General features: G+C 46.9%; 1 protein-coding gene across 2 annotated transcripts in view; it reads left to right on the top strand.

Moving 5' to 3' along the window:
* Positions 1-7,426: 7,426 nt before the first annotated feature.
* GOPC (golgi associated PDZ and coiled-coil motif containing) overlaps positions 7,427-20,498 on the top strand; it is a 45,916-nt gene continuing 32,844 nt past the window's right edge. For both annotated transcript variants that reach the window (XM_032789154.2, XM_032789153.2), the window contains exon 1: positions 7,427-8,147. In XM_032789154.2, coding sequence (XP_032645045.1) covers positions 7,854-8,147 — 294 coding nt within the window. In that variant the 5' untranslated portion in view covers positions 7,427-7,853. The remainder of the gene's footprint in view (positions 8,148-20,498) is intronic.

The raw sequence follows: 20,498 nt of genomic DNA, 5'->3' as shown, positions 1-20,498 counted from the left end.
GAGCAATGAGCCTGCCCCCCAGAGGGTCAGGAGGTGACCCGGAAGTATAAAAGCCGGCCGTCAGCGCTCAGTTGAAGCCCAGCTGCCGTCGGGAGCAGACCTGCCGGAGAGTGCTCGTGACTGGGAAGCTGCTGAGGCCCAGGGTCATTGCCCTCACTGGCCGGAGCTTCTCCGCGCCTGCTACGAGGAGGAGCTGCCGGAGCCGCCCCATCCCTCCTGTTACCCCGAGGAACCCCCGGAGCAGGCCTGGCCCGACTTCCCAGAGGTACTGCCGGACCTACCGCCCAGCCCTGGCCGTGAGTGGCCCATGCTACTGGACTCCCCGGGGGCTGACGCCACCAATCAGGTAGACCCGGGGGGAGGGAGGGATTGGAAGTAGCCCGGGGGCAGCTGACTCCAGTCAGGCTGCAGAGATACCTGAACCCATGTCAGTGTGTTGCGGTCAGGAACCCCACTGACCATTAGCAGTGATAGCTGCTAATAAGGCCCCGGGCTGGAACGCAGTGGAGTGGGTGGGCCTGCGTTCCCGTCCTCGGGTGGCAGAATCCCCCTTTTCCCTGGCCTGAGGAGGCCATTGAGCTGTCTGAGCTATTGTTGCTCAGCTCTGAGTCAAGAGGGTCTGAGCCTCTGTACTTTGTGTTTGGTGCCGCGCCCAAACCAAGGGCTGGGCCCCCTTTAACTGTGCCACTGCTTGGTCCTGCACCAAAGGGCTTGAGCTGTCTGAACTATTGTTGCTCAGCCCTGAGCCAAGAGGGTCTAAGCCTCTAATCTTGCGTTTGTTGCCCCGCCCTATAGCAGAAGGCCGGGGACCCAAGCAACTGTGCAGCGTTGCTCAGCCCTGAAGAAAGGGCTGATTTAGACGACGTGTATCGAGGCCGGTGTGGCTCCCCTCCTCCCCAGAGAGGGTCGAGCCTCAGCCGTGCACCTTTACATGACTTCATTTCCTTAAGCAAGCTGTAATCGAAGGGGGAGGGTGGGTTGCTTACAGGGAATGAGTCAATCAAGGGGTGGGGGGGGGTTCGTCAAGGGGAAACAATCACAACAGTTACACCGTACCCTGGCCCGTGATGAAACTCGTTTTCAAAGCTTCTCTGATGCGCACCGCTTCGTGGTGTGCTCTTCTAATCGCCCTGGTGTCTGGCTGCGCGTAATCAGCGGCCAGGTGATTTGCCTCATGCCTCAGCCTCCCACCCGCATTACGGTCCTCCCTCTACTCCAAAGAGGCCTCCCCCCGCATAAGGTCTCCCTCTCTCAAGAGATTGTGGAGACAGCGCAGCAATAACAAAGGAATTGGTTTAGGTGATGTCTGAGCGAGTCTAATGTGCGCAGCGCGCCTTTAATGGCAAATGACATTCTACCACCATTTTGACCTTGCGAACCTGTAGATCGAACAGCCTGGCTGTGTTGAGCTCATGGCACGGATCAAGGGATTAGGTGGGTCCCCAGGACAACAGATTTTCAACCCAACTTATTTAGGCTCGATTCTGGGAGAATTCCCTTAGCTCGCAGCCGTTTAAACAGAGTAAGGTTCTGAGCGCAAGCGTCAATGAACTTTCTGGCCATCCGTGAGTGTGTGAACGTTCGTCTGTGATCCACCGTGCTTGCAGCACCATTAAAGTACCCTTGCGTTCATACTGCGGTGCCTTGGTGCTTCGGCCAAATAAGGAGGGTTTCCATCTATCGCCCCCCAGTTTGATCACCATTGCAGCAGCCATCAGATGACTGCCGTTTCCAGCAGTCACAACCTTCGTAGCAGAGCTAAATGATTGCTTTGGATAATTGCATTACAGAAGCCCCCACAGTAGATTTTCCCACTCAAATGAATTCCGACATGCCGGTAGCATGCTGCGATTTGAAGCTTCCAGAGGGCTATTGCACTCTGTTCTCCCATGTGAGGCTGTTCTCATTTGGTATATGGTTTCAGCAGGGGAAGCAAGTCAAGTTCCATGAAAGTGCCTTAGATGCGAAGTTGCAGCCACAGCCTCTAGCTTGCTTGCTAGCATATTTATACCTGCCCCTGGAAATTTCCACTACATTCATCTGACGAAGTGGGTATTCACCCACGAAAGCTCATGATCCAAAACGTCTATTAGTCTATAAAGTGCCACAGGATTCTTTGCTGCTTTTACAGATTCAGACTAACATGGCTACCCCTCTGATACTTGATCCATAGAGTTGTAGAACAGTTTGTAGCCACTCTAAATAGTGTTAGCAGCAAAGAGTCCTGTGGCACCTTATAGACTAACAGACGTATCAGAGGGGTAACCGTGTTAGTCTGGATCTGTACAAGCAGCGAAGAGTCCTGTGGCACCTTATAGACTAACAGACCAACTATTTCACTGCTGATCAAATCATACAAGATAGAGGGCCATTGAACAGCTCATGTTATTTGCATGCAGAGCATGCAGGAAAGGGAATAATGATTCTGTACAATTTACTGAGTGGTGACTTTGGGGCATTCTAAGAGGACAGGGCTTGGTTGAACCAACTCATAAGCACATAAGAATGGCCTTACTGGATCAGACCAAAGGTCCATCTAGCCCACATCCTGTCTTGTGACAGTGGCTGGCGTCAGATGCTTCAGAGGGAATGAATCCCATCTTGCAGTTAGAAGTTTAGGGACATCCAGAGCATGGGGTTCTGTTTCTGATCATCTTGGCTAGTAACCGTTCATGTACCTATCCTCATATCTAATTCTTTTTTTAACCCACTTATACTTTAGACCTTCACAGCATTCCCTAGCAACAAGCTCCACAGGTTGACTTGTGTGTTGTGTGAAGAAATATTGCTGTATGTGTGTTTTGCTGCCTATTAATTTCATTGGGTGACCTCTGGTTCTTGTGTTATGTGAAGGGGTAAATAAGACTTCTTTATTCACATTCACCACACCATTAATAATTTTATAGATCTCTATCATATCCCATCCTTCGTCATCTCTTTTTTAAGCTGAACAGTCTCCCTTTTTTTAATCTCTCCTCATACAGAAATTGTTCCATACTCTTAATCATGTTTTTTGCTCTTCTTAGTGACTTTTCCAATTCCACTATCTTTTTTGAGATGCGGCAACCAGAACTATACCCAGTATTGAAGTTGTGTGCACACCATGAATGTATATAGTGGCATTATGATATTTTCTGTCACATTATCTATCCCTTTCCTAATGGTTCCTAACATTCTGTTAGCTTTTTTGACTGCCATTGCACACTGACCAGATTGTGACATACTATACACTAGGGGAGCGTCTTGTAACCCCCTTTTCGTCTTTGGATATAATTGTGATATTGCATATAAAGCATGCCATGTGAGGTATCAGGGAAAAGATTATGATTGGCTGAAGGTCACTGTTCTATCTAAATATGTATATCATTAATGCATATGAAGTTATGAGAATGTGTTGTATGCTTGCCATGAAAATATGCTGTGGACTTGGGAAGCACCCAGATACTAACTCTCCAGAGAAAATGACTAGGGAGGAAACAAACACCCAGGGGAGAGGGCATGCTGGGGGCGGGGGTGGTGCTGAATAGTAATCACCAGCCATTGTCCAGCAAGGGAGCTACCTTATGGAGATGCAATGATTCATCTCCATAAGGCCACAAGAGGGGAACTGCTCAGCCTTGACTGGGGACTCAGCAATGCCCACCAAACATGCCTGGACTTGTGATCTCCAAGCACATGGACTAAGCGTATAAAACAGAACACAGTGGCCACATGCTGGGCCTTTTTCCTGCTGCCACCTACGCTGCAAGCAACAAAGACACTCAGAAGACTGAAGACTTCAACAGAGGAGAATAAGATGGGTGAGAAACACCAATTCCCTACGTCCAGTGCAATCCCTCAACAATAACTAAAAGAATTTAATCTCTGGGAGATAAGGCGGGTTCTGGTATTGAGAGAGACTACCTTTTGCACTTACACAGAGCACTTCTTCACCATCTGGGAGTCACATGGAAGGATAAAACCAAGTGGCCCCAACACAAGGCAAACAGAAGATATACCACAGAGCTCAGATAAGAAAAACAACTCTTTGATCAGAATAATATTCCAAATACAGTTATCAAAAAAACCCACACTCCCTCCTCCCATACACGCTCCCAGTCAGGCACGTTCAAAGAAACCAAAAATGATCTCATTAGCTCTCTTCTCTGTCTTGTCTTTCCCTCAGTGAGGCATGAAGAGTCTCTCTTTCATGAGATTTCCAAATAGTTTGTAAACCCCCGTTACAGTGTGTGTGGGGTGATCTGGGGTGGGGGAGCACCAACTGCAGACAGGTAGCCTATGATCTTTTTCTTCTCACACAGAAGACTGGCCATTTGTTCATCAAATGGATGAGCAGTATATAGGCTGATTTTTTCCTTCCTTTCTTCCTTCCTCCCTCCTAGGCAGGAATTCCTAGGTTCACGGGGCTCAGTTTCATCTAAACTTAAAAAAAGATCTCTGTTTTCATGAGTAAGCCAACTTTGTGAGGCCTGTTTACCCTCTTTTACCCCTTCAGATTATTTCTTTTAGCTAGACAGCCCTTCCTCCAGGTTTGACGTTTCTGGCAGGTTTTGCAGGGTGGAGGTATGTGCAGTACCTTTTTTGAAGGCCAAACCAGTAAACTCTACCTGTTCTAGCCTGGTGTGGAGTTTATACACTGTTGTGAAATTTCAGAAAATATTCTTGGAGCTTTTCCCCACATTTCTTCTGTGGATTTTTCAATGAACACACATCCCCAAAACAGTGCATGCTACAGTATATAGCAAGTGCTGAGCCAATATGTCATTTAACCATTCTAGTGTCTTCTGGAATCTAGGAAAAGAGCAGGAGGCAGGAACAACCTAGTATTCACCGGCTAGGGTTATAGATGGCAGTAAAACATGTATTCTCTATTTAAAGATACAAGGTGGGTGAGGTAATATCTTTTATTGAATGAACTTCTGTTGGTGAGAGAGAGAAGCTTCCAAGATACACAGACCTCTTCTTCATATCTCAGTGTAGTTTGAAAGTTTCTCTCTCTCACTTACAAATAAAGATCCAATAAAAGATTTACCTCACCCACCGTGTCTCTCTAATATCATGGGACCAACACGGCTACAACTATGCTGCATATTCTCTATATAGTCATCCTCTGTCTGCTGTGAGAAGAGAAAGTGTCAAAATTAATCTAACCATTATTCAAGTGAACAGTTTAGTGGAACTAGAATAGTCTTTGGCTTACCATGGCAAGGTGCTGTTATGAATGCAATTTACAGTAGGAAAGCTTTTGGCTCAGAGTGGAATTTTCACTACACCATAAATCTGACTTGTTGGGGAATCTAATGATTATTTTCATCCTTGATTGTTGGGATTAACACAGAACTGTGGTCTTAATCAAAACTGTCTGGAAGAGAGAAGAGAAACATTCTCCCCTTTAAAACATGGTCTATTAATAGAAAACAGATCTAACTGGGCATCTCTGGCATTTCCTCCCAGATCATGGGCTCAGGTTTATTTATGGATGAAGAGTCACAGTAAATACTGCACTTTTTCAAAATCAAATTTCTCACCAACACACATCTCATTCTGAAAAAAATAGCAAGATTTGGAGGAATTATAAAAATGAAAAGTAGCACAAGAATCAAATGCAATCATAAGTTAATTTTCTCTGTAGAGATCTGTATTTGGCTAATGTGCACCAAAAGTCAATTATTTCTTAAAAATTCTGTTGTCCAATTATTTACAAAAAGGGCAATAATGTAGTCTCACCATTACACTAGCAAGGGGAAAAAGGTATCAATTTTTGAATCCATGGAATAATTTCTCCCCACCCCCCGCACTGGATTTACTTTAATTACAGTTCAGAGACTGACTATATCTTTAAAAGCAGCAGAGAATCCTGTGGCACCTTATAGACTAACAGACGTTTTGGAGCGTGAGCTTTCGTGGGTGAATACCCACTTCGTCAGACACAGGTATATATACCTACCCCTGGAAATTTCCACTATGTGCGTCTGACGAAGTGGGTATTCACCCACGAAAGCTCACGCTCCAAAACGTCTGTTAGTCTGTAAGGTGCCACAGGATTCTCTGCTGCTTTTACAGATCCAGACTAACACGGCTACCCCTCTGATACTTGACTATATCTTAACTCTCAGTTCTGAAAATAGTTGCAAGACATGCCTTTACTACTGGCCACCAACAGATGGCAGCACTCGAATAGCAAAGTCCTCATCTGGGACTGGATCTTCAGTCCTTCCACAAACAAAATTCTCCCTTCAGATCAGGGACCTGATTGTGGGTGGAGTCTGCACTCAGCAAAAAATCTCCCTTTTGAAGTCAAAGTTTTGCCTGAATGTGGATTGCAGAATTAGGTCTTTGAATTGGCTGGTTACAAGCAATTAGTAATTACCAGACAGCAATAACAACATTATAATACTAAGCATTTGCTGTTCTTCAGCAGCGTTTATCCAAGGAGCTCACTTTACAAACATTAATTCTTCCTATGAGGTAATTAATCAGAATATTTTACAGATGTGGAAACTGGGGCACAGAATTGTACATTTACAAGTAATTCCTATATGACCATAGCCTTGGCTTCATCTTAAAGTCAATGCACTCCCCTCCCCACCCCCAAAAAAAACCACAACAAAAAACAGTGGTGGGGAGGACATGGAGCTGCATAAAATTTGTCAGTTGTGACAGATGGTTACATGCTGAAAGGTGGGGGAGGAAGCTGGGATTGTGTAGAAGACGGAGGTGTCTGGGAACAGTGGCAGAGCGGAGATGGCGGGAACATCTAAGGGAAGCTGGATTTGTGCGGGTTTCCGGGGACAGATGGATAGCTTTGGGAAGCTAGGGCCAGCTAGTTTTCTGCCGGGCGTCGAGGGGAAAAGCTGGGGTCCCGATCTGCGGAAAACTGGAGGTGGCCAGGAAGGACGTTGTGGGGAAGACGGGGCCATCTGGGGTTGTAAGGACTAGGAGGACGGAATGACAGGATTCAAGTGTTTGAGGGGTTCCCTCCCTGGGGGTGGGGCTGGAGGGGAGCTTAGGACCCGTACTGCCCCCCGCCCGGGCTGCTTTTCCTGCGCGGGCCCAGGAGGGGGCACAAGGAGACCGGCTACTTCGCTACCGGCCCCAGCAGATGCTCCAACAGCTGCTGGTAGCCACTTCGCCGGGAGGCAGCAGCGCGCCCGGCCGCTCAGGCGCTGACATCCCGAGAGCGCGAGGCTCCGAAAGACGCAGGCACGCGGCAGCCTGGCCACAGGCGGAGGCCGTTGGTGCGGGTCAGCCGCGGCTCCCGCGGGCGCCTCCCGGGCCTTTGTCTAAGCACCAACCCTGACTCAGAGCCTGCAGGCTCCGGGGAAGCCCCCTAAGGCCGCTGCGCTGCTCTGCAGCGGGTGGGGTGTGGGCCGGCCGGCCGGCTCCCTCCCTGCAGCGAAGGGCTGGAGAAGCGACAGGGGCGACGAGCGCTGCCCAGAACTGCAGCGACCCCCAAGCGCAGGCCTAGCAATGCGCATAGCAGGCAGCGCCTGCGCAGTGCGAGTGGTGCAACGGCGCTGAGATCGCTGAGGTGGGGATCGGCCATGCTCCCTGAGCTGCAGTCTCAGTTGTGGCAGGCAACACAAGTCAATCGACGATCTCAGTGCACCGACAGAGCGCCACCTCGCAACCTGTTTCGGCATCCGAGCGCATGCGCTGTAGGGACGCGTCGCTCCTCTCTCAGCCACTGTCACCAGACCGGAGAAGAAGCTACTGCCGCCGCGTCCTGCGGGCGTTGAGGGGGGCGGGCGGGCGCGCGCGCGCGCGCAGGTGTGTGTTGGGTGCCGCGCGGGCGTTGAGGAGAGGGGCGCGCGCGCGCAGGGGGTGGCTCGCAGGCCGCGAGGGGTGTCAGCATGTCCGGTATGGGGGCTGGTTCGTGCGGCTCGGGCTCCGGGGCCTGTGGCGGGGGGGTCGCCGCCGTCGCCTCCTCCACGGGCGGGGGGGTGTCGATGTTCCGCTGGCTGGAGGTGCTGGAGAAGGAGTTCGATAAGGCCTTCGTGGACGTGGACTTGCTGCTGGGGGAGATCGACCCAGACCAAGCGGACATCACCTACGAGGGGCGGCAGAAAATGACCAGCCTCAGCTCCTGCTTCGCGCAGCTCTGCCACAAGGCGCAGACCGTGTCCCAGATTAACCACAAGCTGGAGGTGAGGGGGAAGGGTTCGGGACGGGGAAAGGACTGGGCATGAAGGGGGTGGAGCTGGGTGGCCGGGGGTTGAGTCGTTAGGGGAGGTGGGAAGGAACAGGGCTTGGTCGGCTGAGGGGAACTTTTCCCCAGTGCCCTGATTGCTGCACTAGCCTCCCATTGGATAGACTGGGATTCAAGGTGTCCATTCTGCTGTTCAAAGTCTTCCCTGCGCTTGGCCCTAACTAGCTGGGGCACCTCTTGCTCTCATCAGCTGTAGCCTGGCTTCCCATGGCAGCTATGGGTTGCTAGACTAATTAATCCATAGACTAGTACAAAAACACACGACTTCAGCGTAGCTTTCTTAGAATATTTTTTTCACAACTCAAAAAAACAAAAACCCACCTAAACAGGTGAACACGTTTAAGAATCTATAACCAAAAAAGCACTTTTCCCTATAGAAGGAAGCTGGGGAGAATGTTTTTAAAAACTGGAGGCACTCGGATATTATGGTGATGTGCATTGTGTAAGAACCTGGATGTGCAGTTAGATTGACCACCAACTCTAGCTCTCTCGTTCCTCTGTATGATTCAGAAGTAACTTAAATTGCCTTTTATGTGATCACCCCCTTACGATGAAGCTGCAGCGTGGCCTATTGCAGAAATAGTTGACTGCAGGAAGAAAGCACCTTGTCCTTGGTTTTAATCCTGTTTCTTCCTGGCAGTAAGATATGGGTGTGCAGAATCCCTTGAGTATTAATAACGCAGTAGCTGAGATGGAAAATGTTTCAAAGTAGAGTACAAATTAATTCAGTAGATTGCATTCATTGGTAATGAGCGAAGTTGTCTTCTATCTCACAGGAGTGCTTTCCAGATTGATGTTTATGGTGGTATTTATGTGTGTGTTGCTGTACATTAGATATGACAAGTTCCTGCTTAAAAATGTAACATATATAGCCATAATATGGTGGTCTGCTGAGGAGTTACAACAGACAAAATCAAGATGGATAGCATGTGATGGAAGTATTATTCAGTTTTATTGTACCCTGTGAAACAGGTGTGTTTTATGAGCTATTTGAAGGGGAAGGAAGATGCATGGCAAATATTGATTTGGAAAGCTGATCCATGTATAATTACTGGGGAAAACAATCATTAAATCTTGAATGAGGGAAGAGAAAAAGAGAACATTTAAGAGAGGTGCTTCAGTGCAGCATATGGGGGGAACTGAGATGGGGTGTAAGAAGCAATGAAGACTAAAGGTGATATTGGAGTTCTGGCGTGAATAGAGATAATGTTCTTGATAGTGGGGGCACAATTTAAAGCAGCGGTTTTCAAACTTGTTGGGCTGAGCCTCCTCCCCCAATTTAAGTTACAATTTTTGGTTGCACCCCCCTGAACCCAGACAAAAGAAGTGAGTCAAGGGGTGGAGGTAGTGCTCCCTCCCAGACACCCCAGCTGCCAGACAGTGCTGCTCATCTCACCCCCCTTCCCTTCCCTCGAATGTTCCTCCACGGCCTTCAGTTTGAAAACCTCTGATTTAAAGGTTCTGTGGTATACAGTGGGGTTCATGGCAGGGCATATAAACCCTGACAGAAATCTGTGTGTGCACCCTGACTCTGCATGCCCACATACACACATCTCGTCTCTGGGAGTGAGTGCTTGAAAAGTTGAGGATAAGCTTCTTCATGTTAGTGAAATAATTTTCCATTGAGCAATTACTTTTAATACATCTTTGATATATACAGTTGGTTTTTTTGTCTTTATCTTTTAAAAATAGCCATTAAAATGTTTTATCTTGTGCACTGTAGTTTTCATAATAACAGTTTTGGGAAACCTTAAGTTTTAGAGACCTCTATTTGAAATGGAAATTGCTTATTTGAAGGAACTGATGATACAGTTACAAGCTATGATGAGAATACGTCTTTGTCTTTATTACAGACCTTTAATCAAAAGACCTGGTGCTCAACATGAAGGATACAGTTTCAAATTTTGAAACAACTCACCTGGGTCAATATTGGTACTTGGAACATGATCAGTAGACTCATTGCAGTTTAAAATTCATCTTACTCTATTTTATGTAGTAATTAAAATGACAACCACTACCTAGTAGCTGGCTACCAGGATTTAAAAGCACCTGCATATTTTAGTTTGAAGCCATCATTGGGGTCATAAAACTGCAGCGAAACACTGTTTGGTGGGGGTACCAACATTTACTCAGAAGGACAAAGTGGATGAGATCATATTTTTTTATTGAACCAAAGTTGGTCAGAGAGACAAGCTTCCGAGCTTGCAGGCAGAGCTGTCTTGAAAGCTTATCTCTCTCACCAACCGAAGTTGGTCCAGTAAAAGATGCTATCTTACCCACTGTGTCTTTCTAATACCCTGGATCAACATGACTACAGCAACACTGCCTATAACATTTACTCAGATCTCTTGTTTCAACTGTCATCTTAATTTTTACATAAGCTGTTAGCAGTAACAGAACACAAATCATGAATTCTGTTTTTATCTAGATATGAGTAATATTTTTATATTGAAGTACTACTGATTATCTGAAACTAAGGCCCTTCAATTTGGTAGATATGTGAGTTGTCTTATTGAGTGTAATGAGACGGTTTGTTCATATTTTTGCCTGTGCCCATCACCATAGTATCTGTATAATGGTATATATGTGCAAAAGTGTTTGCAGGACTGTGCGCCAACTGTATATATAGAAAGGGTTGCTCTGTTAAGGTGGAAGGTGCTAATAGTGATGCCAAAGTGCTACTTCTCTTCCTCCTCTCCATACTTTCCAAAAGGGTTTTCAAAACATTTCTAAATGTATTTATTTTTTACAATTCTCTTGAAATGTCAGTATTTTAGCATTGCATCTTAAACACGTCAGTTGTCTACTTACATACTATTTTGAAGAGTATAAGCAAATAAAATAACTAATACCTGTATAATGTTATTTTGTTTCATTTTTTGTTTGTTTTAAAACAGAACTCCCCTTTAGAGCTGTAGTGGTCATGTAACTGCGTTGCAGAAATGCAAACAGAGAAGTGCTGTTGAGTGTAAGATCTTGGTTTGTTTTTTCTTGTTAGTAAGTTGCCCTTGAGGGTCACAGTTTAGTGCAGGGGTCGGCAACCTATGGCACATGTGCCAAAGACGGCACACGAGCCAATTTTAAATGGGACGCTGGAACCTGCCGGGACTCCAGCATGCCACTAAAATCCTGCCCAGCCCAGCGCGCTTCCTCTGCCCTCCACTTCCCCCGCGGGGGCAGGGAGCAGAAGCATAGCCGTGTGCACAGGGTGGGCAAATGGCCCCAGTCTCCCGGCACAGCAAGCCGCGGGGTCTGCGCTCCCACAGGCCCGAACCCGGGGCCGTGCGCAGCAAGCTGCCGGCCCCTCCCCCACCTTCTCCCCTCCCCTGGAGCCTTGCTGCCGCGCGCAGTGCTCTGGGGGTCGGGGCTGCGCGCTCCTGAGGGCAGCATTTGGCTCCGCGGGGAGGCAGACACGCTCCCCGCTCAACCGGAGGGGCAGGGCTGTGTGCTCCCGCAGAGCAGCGTATGTAGCTCTTTGTGGAGCCTCATGGTAAGGGGCCCAGGGCTGGTGGGGTTGGATAAGGGGTGGGGGCAGTAGGGGACAGGGAGCAGGGTGGATTGGATGGGGGTGGGATCCCGGGGGGGTGGTTAGGGCATGGGAGTCCCGGGGTTTGTGAGGGGGCAGGGGGTGAATAGGGATCAGGGCAGTCAGGGGACCGGGAGCAAGGAGGGTCCTGGGGGGGAAGTTAGGTCTCTGTAGGGGGTGGTCAGGGGACAAGGAGCTGGGGGGGATTGGATGGGTTGGGAGTTCTGGGGCTGTCAGGAGACAGGGAGTGGTTGGATAGGCATGGGAGTCCCAGGGGGTCTGGCTGCGGATGGGGTGTGGATGAGGGTTGGGGCAGTCAGGGGACAGGTAGGAGGTTAGAGTCCAGTCCTGGGATGAGGAACAGGGAGCCTTAGAAGGCTTAGATAGGGGGTGGGGTACTGGGGGGCAGTTGGGGGCAGGGATCCCAGGAGGGGGTAGTCAGGGGACAAGGAGCAGCGGGGTTGAGAGTTTTTAGGGGGGCAGTCACCCAGCACTCTCCCTGAGCCCTGACCCCCCCCTACACACACACCACGCGCTCTGCCCTGAGCCCCCCACCCTCCCAGGCCCCTGCCCTGAGTCCTGTATCTCCCTATACATACCCAGTCCTCTACTTGACTCCTTCATCCCCCACCCCCCTGCAACCCTGACTCTGGCACCCCCACCCGTACCCAGCGTCCCCCTCTGCCGTGACACCTACACTCCCTCACATACCCAGCCCTGACTCCAGCCCTCTGGGTCCTGGCCACCAGCCCCGCACAGCCCACTGCTGGTCTGGGGTTCTGGCTAATGGACCTTTGCCAGCCGGGGTCCCGGCCGCAGGCACCACTCATCCTGCTACCGGCCTAGGTGAACAGAACCCCAGACCAGCAGCGGGCTGAGTGGGCCGGCAGCGTAAGATCAACATTTTAATTTCATTTTAAATGAAGCTTCTTAAACATTTTGAAAACCCTGTTTATTTTACAATACAACACTAGTTTAGTTATATAATATATAGACTTATAGAGAGAGACCTTCTAAAAAACGTCAAAATGTATTACCGGCACGCGAAACCTTAAATTAGAGTGAATAAATGAAGACTCGGCACACCGCTTCTGAAAGGTTGCCGACCCCTGGTTTAGTGCCTTGGGGGCCATGAATTGGACACTGCTGCTCTAAGGAGTTTGGTACTTAACACATGTTTTATATTGCCAGCACTTAGATATTACTACAGTGAACGGCAGCAATATAAAACTTTAAGATAGTCAGTAATTTAAGGGTAAAAAACATTCCAGGGATGCTGTAGTAAAATAGGTACACTTCTACCCCGATATAATGCCACCCGAATTCGGATATAATGCGGTAAAGCCGTGCTCCGGGGCGAGGGGCAGGGCTATGCTCTATGGCAGATCAAATCAAGTTCAATATAACATGGTTTCACCTATATGCGGTAAGATTTTTTGGCTCCCGAGGACAGCATTATATCGTGGTAGAGGTGTATTACAAACCCAGGAAATTCAGGTTATGATCACATTTAAAAGAAATCCAAATGGAGATGCACAGTTAAGACACCCAGACAACCTTAACTCGGCCCTACAGTGACAATATGCAATAGGTATACAATTATGATTAATCCATAATAGTGTCTGGTGTCCCACATTAGTTTAATCTGATTTGTAAAGGCATATTAGATTTATTTTCATTGTTCTTCTTCATGTTAGTACAGGGTAGAGTTCAGGTTAAGCAGATTAAGTAAGCCTCCTATGGCTACCATCTTTCCAGAAGTCATCTTGGCTTCACTTTTACTGGGAAAAATGGACAATGGTGGTGATTTTGAAAGAGGGTATCTTGACTGTGAATGTGTGGGGCCTCAGGCCCACTGAGAACAATGGAGATGGCAGCCATTTTGAAATAGTTCAAGAAATCCCCAGTAGTACATTATTTATCAATTTCTTCTGAAGAGGAAATTGTTTTGAAAAATAACAGGGGGAAATGACCATTCTCATTAACAAAACAAAACCCAATCTTTTACTGTAGTCAATGCATGAAATTTTAGTGAATTTTAGCTTATAGGAAGTTTCAAGTGTTGTACCACTGTTAAGATCATTCTGGATGAAAAGTGATCTGAGATAGGGTGTTACATTTATTAAAGGATCTTTGTTTAATTAGGCTAATGGATTTATTTATAAATTCTTAAAATTTATTCTGTACTCTGAGTATATGTTGCGATTTTGGAGGTTACACTCTATTCTTTATATATAGCAAAGTGTTTGAATACCTGTGCTTCCAGTACAAAACTGAACTCATCGTTAACTATAAGACTGTGACTTGCACTTCCATAAACTGTCTTTAAAAAGTCCATACCAAAACCTCTAAGGTGCCTGACAATCAATTGTACTTAAAGTAACAGAGGCTCCAATTCAGCAAAAACACATCTGTGCTTAACTTTAAACACATGAATACAGTGGCGTAGCCAGGTTCTAAGAGCAGGGGAAGCAAACATAAAAAAGGTGCCCCCCCTTGGCTCCTCCTCTGGCCACGCCCCCCCGGCTCCTCCTCTGGCTGCTCCGCACCCTCCCCCCCCTTTGACTGGCTCCTCCAGCCGCGCCGCGCCCTCCGCCCTCATAGGGTCCACTCCGCGCTAGCCTCCCCTCTGTGCTGCTACAGTGCCGAGCCCTGCACACACCCTGACAGCCCCATGTTCCCCGGGCCGAGCTGTGATGGAGTCCATGTCCTTTTAAGAGCAGTGTTGGGCTGAGCCAAACCGGCAGGAAGTGGCTCCGGTCCCTGCTGCAAGCTGATGCCGGAGCCTGGGCTGACAGCCAGGCTTGTCTCCTGCACCAGCTCCGGGGGTGCCCCCTGGCTGGGCCGGTCCGCCCCACGGTAGGGGCAGGTTGCATGAGGTAGGGCAGGATCCGATGGGGCTGACCTATTCCCCCCCAGACTGGGCTGACCCTGCACAGTAGGGGCGGATTGCATGAGGGCAGGACCCAGTGGGGCTGAGGGCTGAACAGGCCCAGCAGGGCGGTGCGGGGGCTGCTGGATGGGGAAGCTGGGGAAGGGGTGGAACTGCCTCAGCCCCCTGGGGCTGCCTGCCCCGTGGAGGAGGCAGAGTATGCAAGCCGCAGCAGGACCTCAGTCTCCTGGGGGAGGGGATCTGGGGCCAGCCGGAGGAGGCAGGAGCAGCCCCGGGGGTGCTGGGTGTGTGCAGGGCAGAGCCCCGGGAGAGCTCAAGCCCTGCGGCAGGCAGTGCTGCGGAGGACGAGGCCGCACCCCGTGGCAGGTGAGGGGAGCCCTTACAAGCTCAATGAGTTTGCCCAATGCTTCCTTGTTCTCCCTTGCACTGTGTCCGGGAAGCCAGTCCCCAAGGAGCAGAACACGTAGGCACGTGGCTTCCCCAAGAAACACGCTGCACTGCTAACCGCTCCTAGCGCAGCAGGGCTGGGGCTTGGGGCAAACAGCCTCAGAGCCTGGCTCGGGGGGGCTTTACCTGCAGCCGGGAGACCAAACACTGCTGCAGAAGAGCCCGTGCACGGGGCGACGCGCTGGAGGGGGCCATGCCAAGCAGCGCCGGTGGGTGGGCAGACAGCTAGGCCATGCAGAGGCAGGCACCGCCCCCCAGCAGCACGTGGAGCCGGAGCTGACCCAGGAATTGCTAGCACCGCCACTTTGTGTGCCCTGTGCCGCCCCGCCCCACCACAGAGACCAGCCCATGGGCCATCCCCGCCCCGCCCTGCCCCGCCTGCAGGAGTTCAGCTAAGGCACCACTTTTGGAAAATGTCTTGAGGGGAAGTGGCTGCTTCCGCTGCACCCCACTAGCTACGCTACTGCGTGAATAGCCTCCTCTGCTTTCTCGTAGGCTTAAGTACTTCACTGAATCAGGCTCATTATGATAACTGCTCAGCACCTTAAATACTTGTATACAAATAACTTGTTAACTCAGACAGCCAGGAGTATTAAATAATCATATATAGGTAACAGTAAGGTTTCTGTCTTACCAAAAAAACCCCAGAACAAACAAGCAGGTGGAACCCTGTATCCATACAGAGTCCCATTGGTTTCTGTACAAGCGTGGAGTCCAGATTAAGATTAAATTACAGGTTTGGGATCATACTCAGCTAACAGTAAATCAAGGAACCATGTCTCTAATATTTATCTTTGTATTTTCAGTGCAGCTAATAAAGAGCTCTAAAAATGTTGCCAGCATACTTTCTTTTGAAGTGTGGTTCTGAGTTTTCTCATTATTTAAAGAGACCACTTTAGATAAATCAGCACGCAGTTTTACTCCTAGATCTCTGTGTATGTTGGGACTGAATGTGATCTAGTATTTTGAAATGTCACCTGAATCAGATTTCGTCCAGTTAACTTTATATCCAGGGATGTGACCTTATTTTATGATGTGAGAAGTGGAGGTGAAGATATGCCTGAATTCTTAAATATCATCAATATAAATCCAGATTCATAAGGTGTGGTAATCTAGCCGTCCAGTCCCAGACCTGGACTTTAGTGTCCACCAGTCTGGTCCTGTCCCAAACCTGGACTTTTGCGTCCAAAGTTTGGGGGCTTACCTGAAACTCCCCCAAGCTCACTACCAGCTTGGATATTCTCGCTGCCACCAGATCAGGAATTAATCTATGGGGCCTGATCCCCCCTTTCCTCCCTCTGGTGTCCCCAACCCTCCCTTGGTGGGACACCCAGATTCCCAATCCCTTGGATGCTAAAAGCAGGGAAAATAACCCCTTCCCCCTCCTTATCAGGCTTGCCTCGCGGCTAACCTGTGTGACCCAAGAAACCAGCTTTTCTGCTTCCCTCAGGACAATGGAGATGCAAAATACCCACAGCTGGGCTCTGCCACCCCCCTTGCTCCAGGAATGAGGGAAAAACTGTAACCACCAGAGAACAGAGAGAATTCTTCGTCTCTTTCCCCGTAGTCTGCTCTTTCCCTGGACCCAAATAGGAAAATAGCCCACAGCCTGGCTTTTCCCTTTGCCTCCCTAGGAAAAGAACTTTCACAAGGTTTAAAAAGAAAACTTTATAGAAAAAAAGAAAGAAAATATAAAACAATCATCTTGCATTAAGAAACTCAATACAGGCTCTTGCTTATAAGAAAATATAAAGAAACAGTCTGATTTAAAAGATAGCCCAATTAAACCAGCACAACAAATTAACATACAGGTAAATACACCCCAAAGACCATCATAGCTGAATTACTTTGCGGTTCCTGGGTACTTACAGATGTTTAGAAGAAGTATTAGGAGAGAATTAGAAGAAGACTTGTTTCCTCATAGCTAAGAAAACAACAAAGACCCCGAGTATACAAATTCCCGCCCCTGACTTTAAACAATCCAGTTCTCTGATTGGTCCTCTGGTCAGGTGTTCGGTTACCCTTTTCAGGTAAAAGAAACTTAACCCTTACCTACCTATCCATTTATGACATAAGGGTCATCAGCAGTTTGCATGTTTAATTTATAAATTTCTCACCCATCTTCATGGCTGGTAGGGATTGGCTACACTTAATCCATATTCTTGTGCTTCTGAAATCCTAGAATTTTGTCTAAGAAGTTTTGTTTACATGACTTGTGCTTCAGAAATCAGTGTGTGTAGAAGACAAGAAAAGAAAAGTTGAACTTCCAAAGAGTAAATGCTCAGGTGCTACTGTTTTATTTTTAAATTTTATTCACTGAATTGTAACATTTATATACACTAGTTAATAACACTCTTAAAATAATGACATCAATAATAAGGAGCATAACAGTTTTTACAAGGTATGGGTATTCTTGGAATACAATTAAAAAGAAAAAGCAACTTGAAAAAATACTCCTGTGATACAGGCATAATATTGAAATTTCCAACAAGAGTTACAGTTGATTAAAAAGGAATTCTGAACTGTATTTTTGTAAATAAGTACAAATAATATGATACAGTCAAGTCCAAAGTAAAACTACAATTATGTACAAAACAATGACAGCAATCAGTACATAAAACAAAATAAAAACACAACGATAATAGCTTCCAGCAGGAACAGGTATTTCCATTCTAACAGTAGAGATGGAAAATATTTATTATAAATAAGATTGTGATATCTCACCTGTATTTACCAAAACAACCCTTGTGAAGTTTATATTTATTGTTAGCTTGTTCATTATTTAGTGTTCTACAAGGGAAAAAGAGTGAAAACTTGCAATGTGTCTAGATTGGGTTTTCCGCACAACAGACAAAGCTGTTGCTGTCTTTCGCTTTAGTCCTCCAACCAATGTTTCAGCATGTTTCGTCAGGACTTTTGACTGGACCTGAGGAATAAGCAAATCAGTACTAGTTCTCATATACCATTTTTCATTGTGTATGGAAATATATTTAAATTGGGCCAAAGTGAGTCAGAAGTTAAGGGTACGTTCACTACCATCTATTGTATTTGTATGAAGTACTTTCACTTAAATGTTATTAAAGCTAAGGGACAATTCAATTCCACTTTATTTTTGTTTTTGTTTGGATTATAGCATTAATTTAGGTCCTTAATATTTAGCCGCAGTGGTCTAAAATATTTGTATTTAATACAGCTGTTTGTATAGGTGTAGCATGTTCTTTATGTTCTTCTTGGGGTTAAAAGAATGGTGGAGCTCCTGTGTGAAACTTTAACTTAATGTTTTAACAGTTTGAAATCACTGATACACCACAGTAAAATAAAGTTTGTCCTATTCTTTTATGTGGTTATGATAATCAGGACACAAATGTTATTTATAAATGTCATGATATTGTGTAAATCAGGGCTTAGAAAAATCCATTCACTCATTCACCTGTGCAAAATGGAAAGCATTCTCTGGAAAGTTGGGGAGCCTAAGGTTTTTTTTAAAAAAAAAATTTTTTTTACTGGTTATTGTTTTAAAGGTGTAGTGTTTATCTTTCTGAGGCTACAGACAGCTTGTGCGTGGCTCCTGCTGGCATCTATCTCTGCTAGGAACAGAGTGCAATTAACAAGACTCTGGTCAGTTTTTTAGAGCAAATCATGTCATTTTGATACTGTATTTCTTGAGAAGGTAGCAAACAGAGGTAGGTATTGGAGGTATTCACTGGGAAAGAGGACTCAAATAATTGAGGCTGAGGAAGGAGTAGAGTAGCTTCCATTGTCGCTTTTTTTGTGGCAGACTTGGGAGAAGGGTAGAATACTGGAGATCCCTCTTAGATCCTAGGTGACTCTGGATGAAGAATATAGAGACAAAAGAGTTCTCTTCCAGCCAGTAGAGGAAGGTGACACTTTGAAATGTATCAGGTAACTATTAGTCAGAGTCTGATCCAAAGATGAAGCCCTCAAGCAGACTAAGTACACTAAAAATCCCAGCATCTTTGGGATATGTTTCTCCTAAACACATTGGCTCAGGGTGTTGTTTAGTGGAGCCTTGTATCTGCCTTTGTTAAGTAAGTGTAGGCCTCAGACTAGTAGGAAGTATATTTTTTTCAAGTCTTGATATTTATTTTGTACTTGTGTGTGTTTCCAAGTTGAGCCCATATTAATAACTGTATTGTTTCCAAAGTATAGTAGTTCCTCTGAAGAAAAAAATAGGTTAACCAGCACTCCTCCCTTCAAAAAATGCCAACCATAACAAAATGTGTGACATAAACAAAAATGTAGAGATATGGAGGCTATACAATTTGTATTGCCTTGTGTTGTGCAAGCCCTGTATAAAACTGCAATAGAAGGCACAGAACAGTTCCACTATTGTAATGTGCACTGGAATGGGGAAGGGAAGGATTCATTCCCTGGAGGAACTCCCCAGCATACAACATTGCTGCTTGATCTGCATAATAGGGTCAGGATTTGAGCCTCATGCAATTCATATCTCTTTTCAGAGTTTAAGACCAGAAGATATCACCAGATCATCTATGCTGACCTCCTGTATATCACAGGCCACTACACAGCACCCAGCCACCCCTACACCATGCCCAACAACCAAAATTAGATTGAAGTATTACAGACCTCAGGAGCCTAAACTCTTGTGTGCTACAGGCAGGGAACAGAAAGGACTGAGATGCACCAGTGCCTGAGGCTCTTGTACTGGCAAGGAGTTGATTTAGTGAGATTCACCCAGATGATCCTAGCAAGTGACCAATGCCCCAAGCTACAGAGGAAGACAAAAATTCCCCAACATCCTGCCAGTCTGACCTGTGGAAAAATTCCTTTCTGACCTAGATATGGCAATCCATTAAACCCTGAGCATATGAGCAAGACCCACCAGCAAAGCAGAGAGAGAGAATTCTCAGTACCACGTCAGAGCACTAGCCCACTCCCTCCAGTGTCTCTTCTTCAGCCTGTGGAAATTTCTAATGTTTCAGAGGAGGAAGACTACAAAAAACCCAGAATACATCGAGAGGGGTGGGGGGAATTCCCTTCCTGGTGTCTGCAGGTGATCAGCTGAAGCATGAGATTTTCGAAACATGGCTAAGGGCTTCTGATTTTTCAGTTTTAACCTATAAACACTGATAAAACCCACCCTAGTACAAAAATTTTGAAAAGGGGTCTATCTAGTAAATACTGGAAACACCTTGTGTCTAAGGGCTTGTCTATACAGAGCAGTAATGCAGACTACAAGGGTGTGATTTCTAAAGCGCACTAACATGTTGTACTTTAATTGGTCTGTTTAGACTCTGCTGGTGTGTGCTAAAGGTTCCCTAATGCACTTTAATGTAGTTGTGTTTGAAACAGTACTGCTGTAAAAGGAGCCTGTGTGGCACCTGTCTAGCTGCGTTGAGGCTCCTTGTGATGCCTAGTTACCATCACAGGGGTGGCTCAGT

Source organism: Chelonoidis abingdonii, chromosome 3 (genome assembly GCF_003597395.2).
Source record: "Chelonoidis abingdonii isolate Lonesome George chromosome 3, CheloAbing_2.0, whole genome shotgun sequence".
NCBI lineage: Eukaryota > Metazoa > Chordata > Testudines > Testudinidae > Chelonoidis > Chelonoidis abingdonii.
Note: the sequence above shows the minus strand (reverse complement) of the source record. Positions and strands in the feature narration are given on the sequence as shown.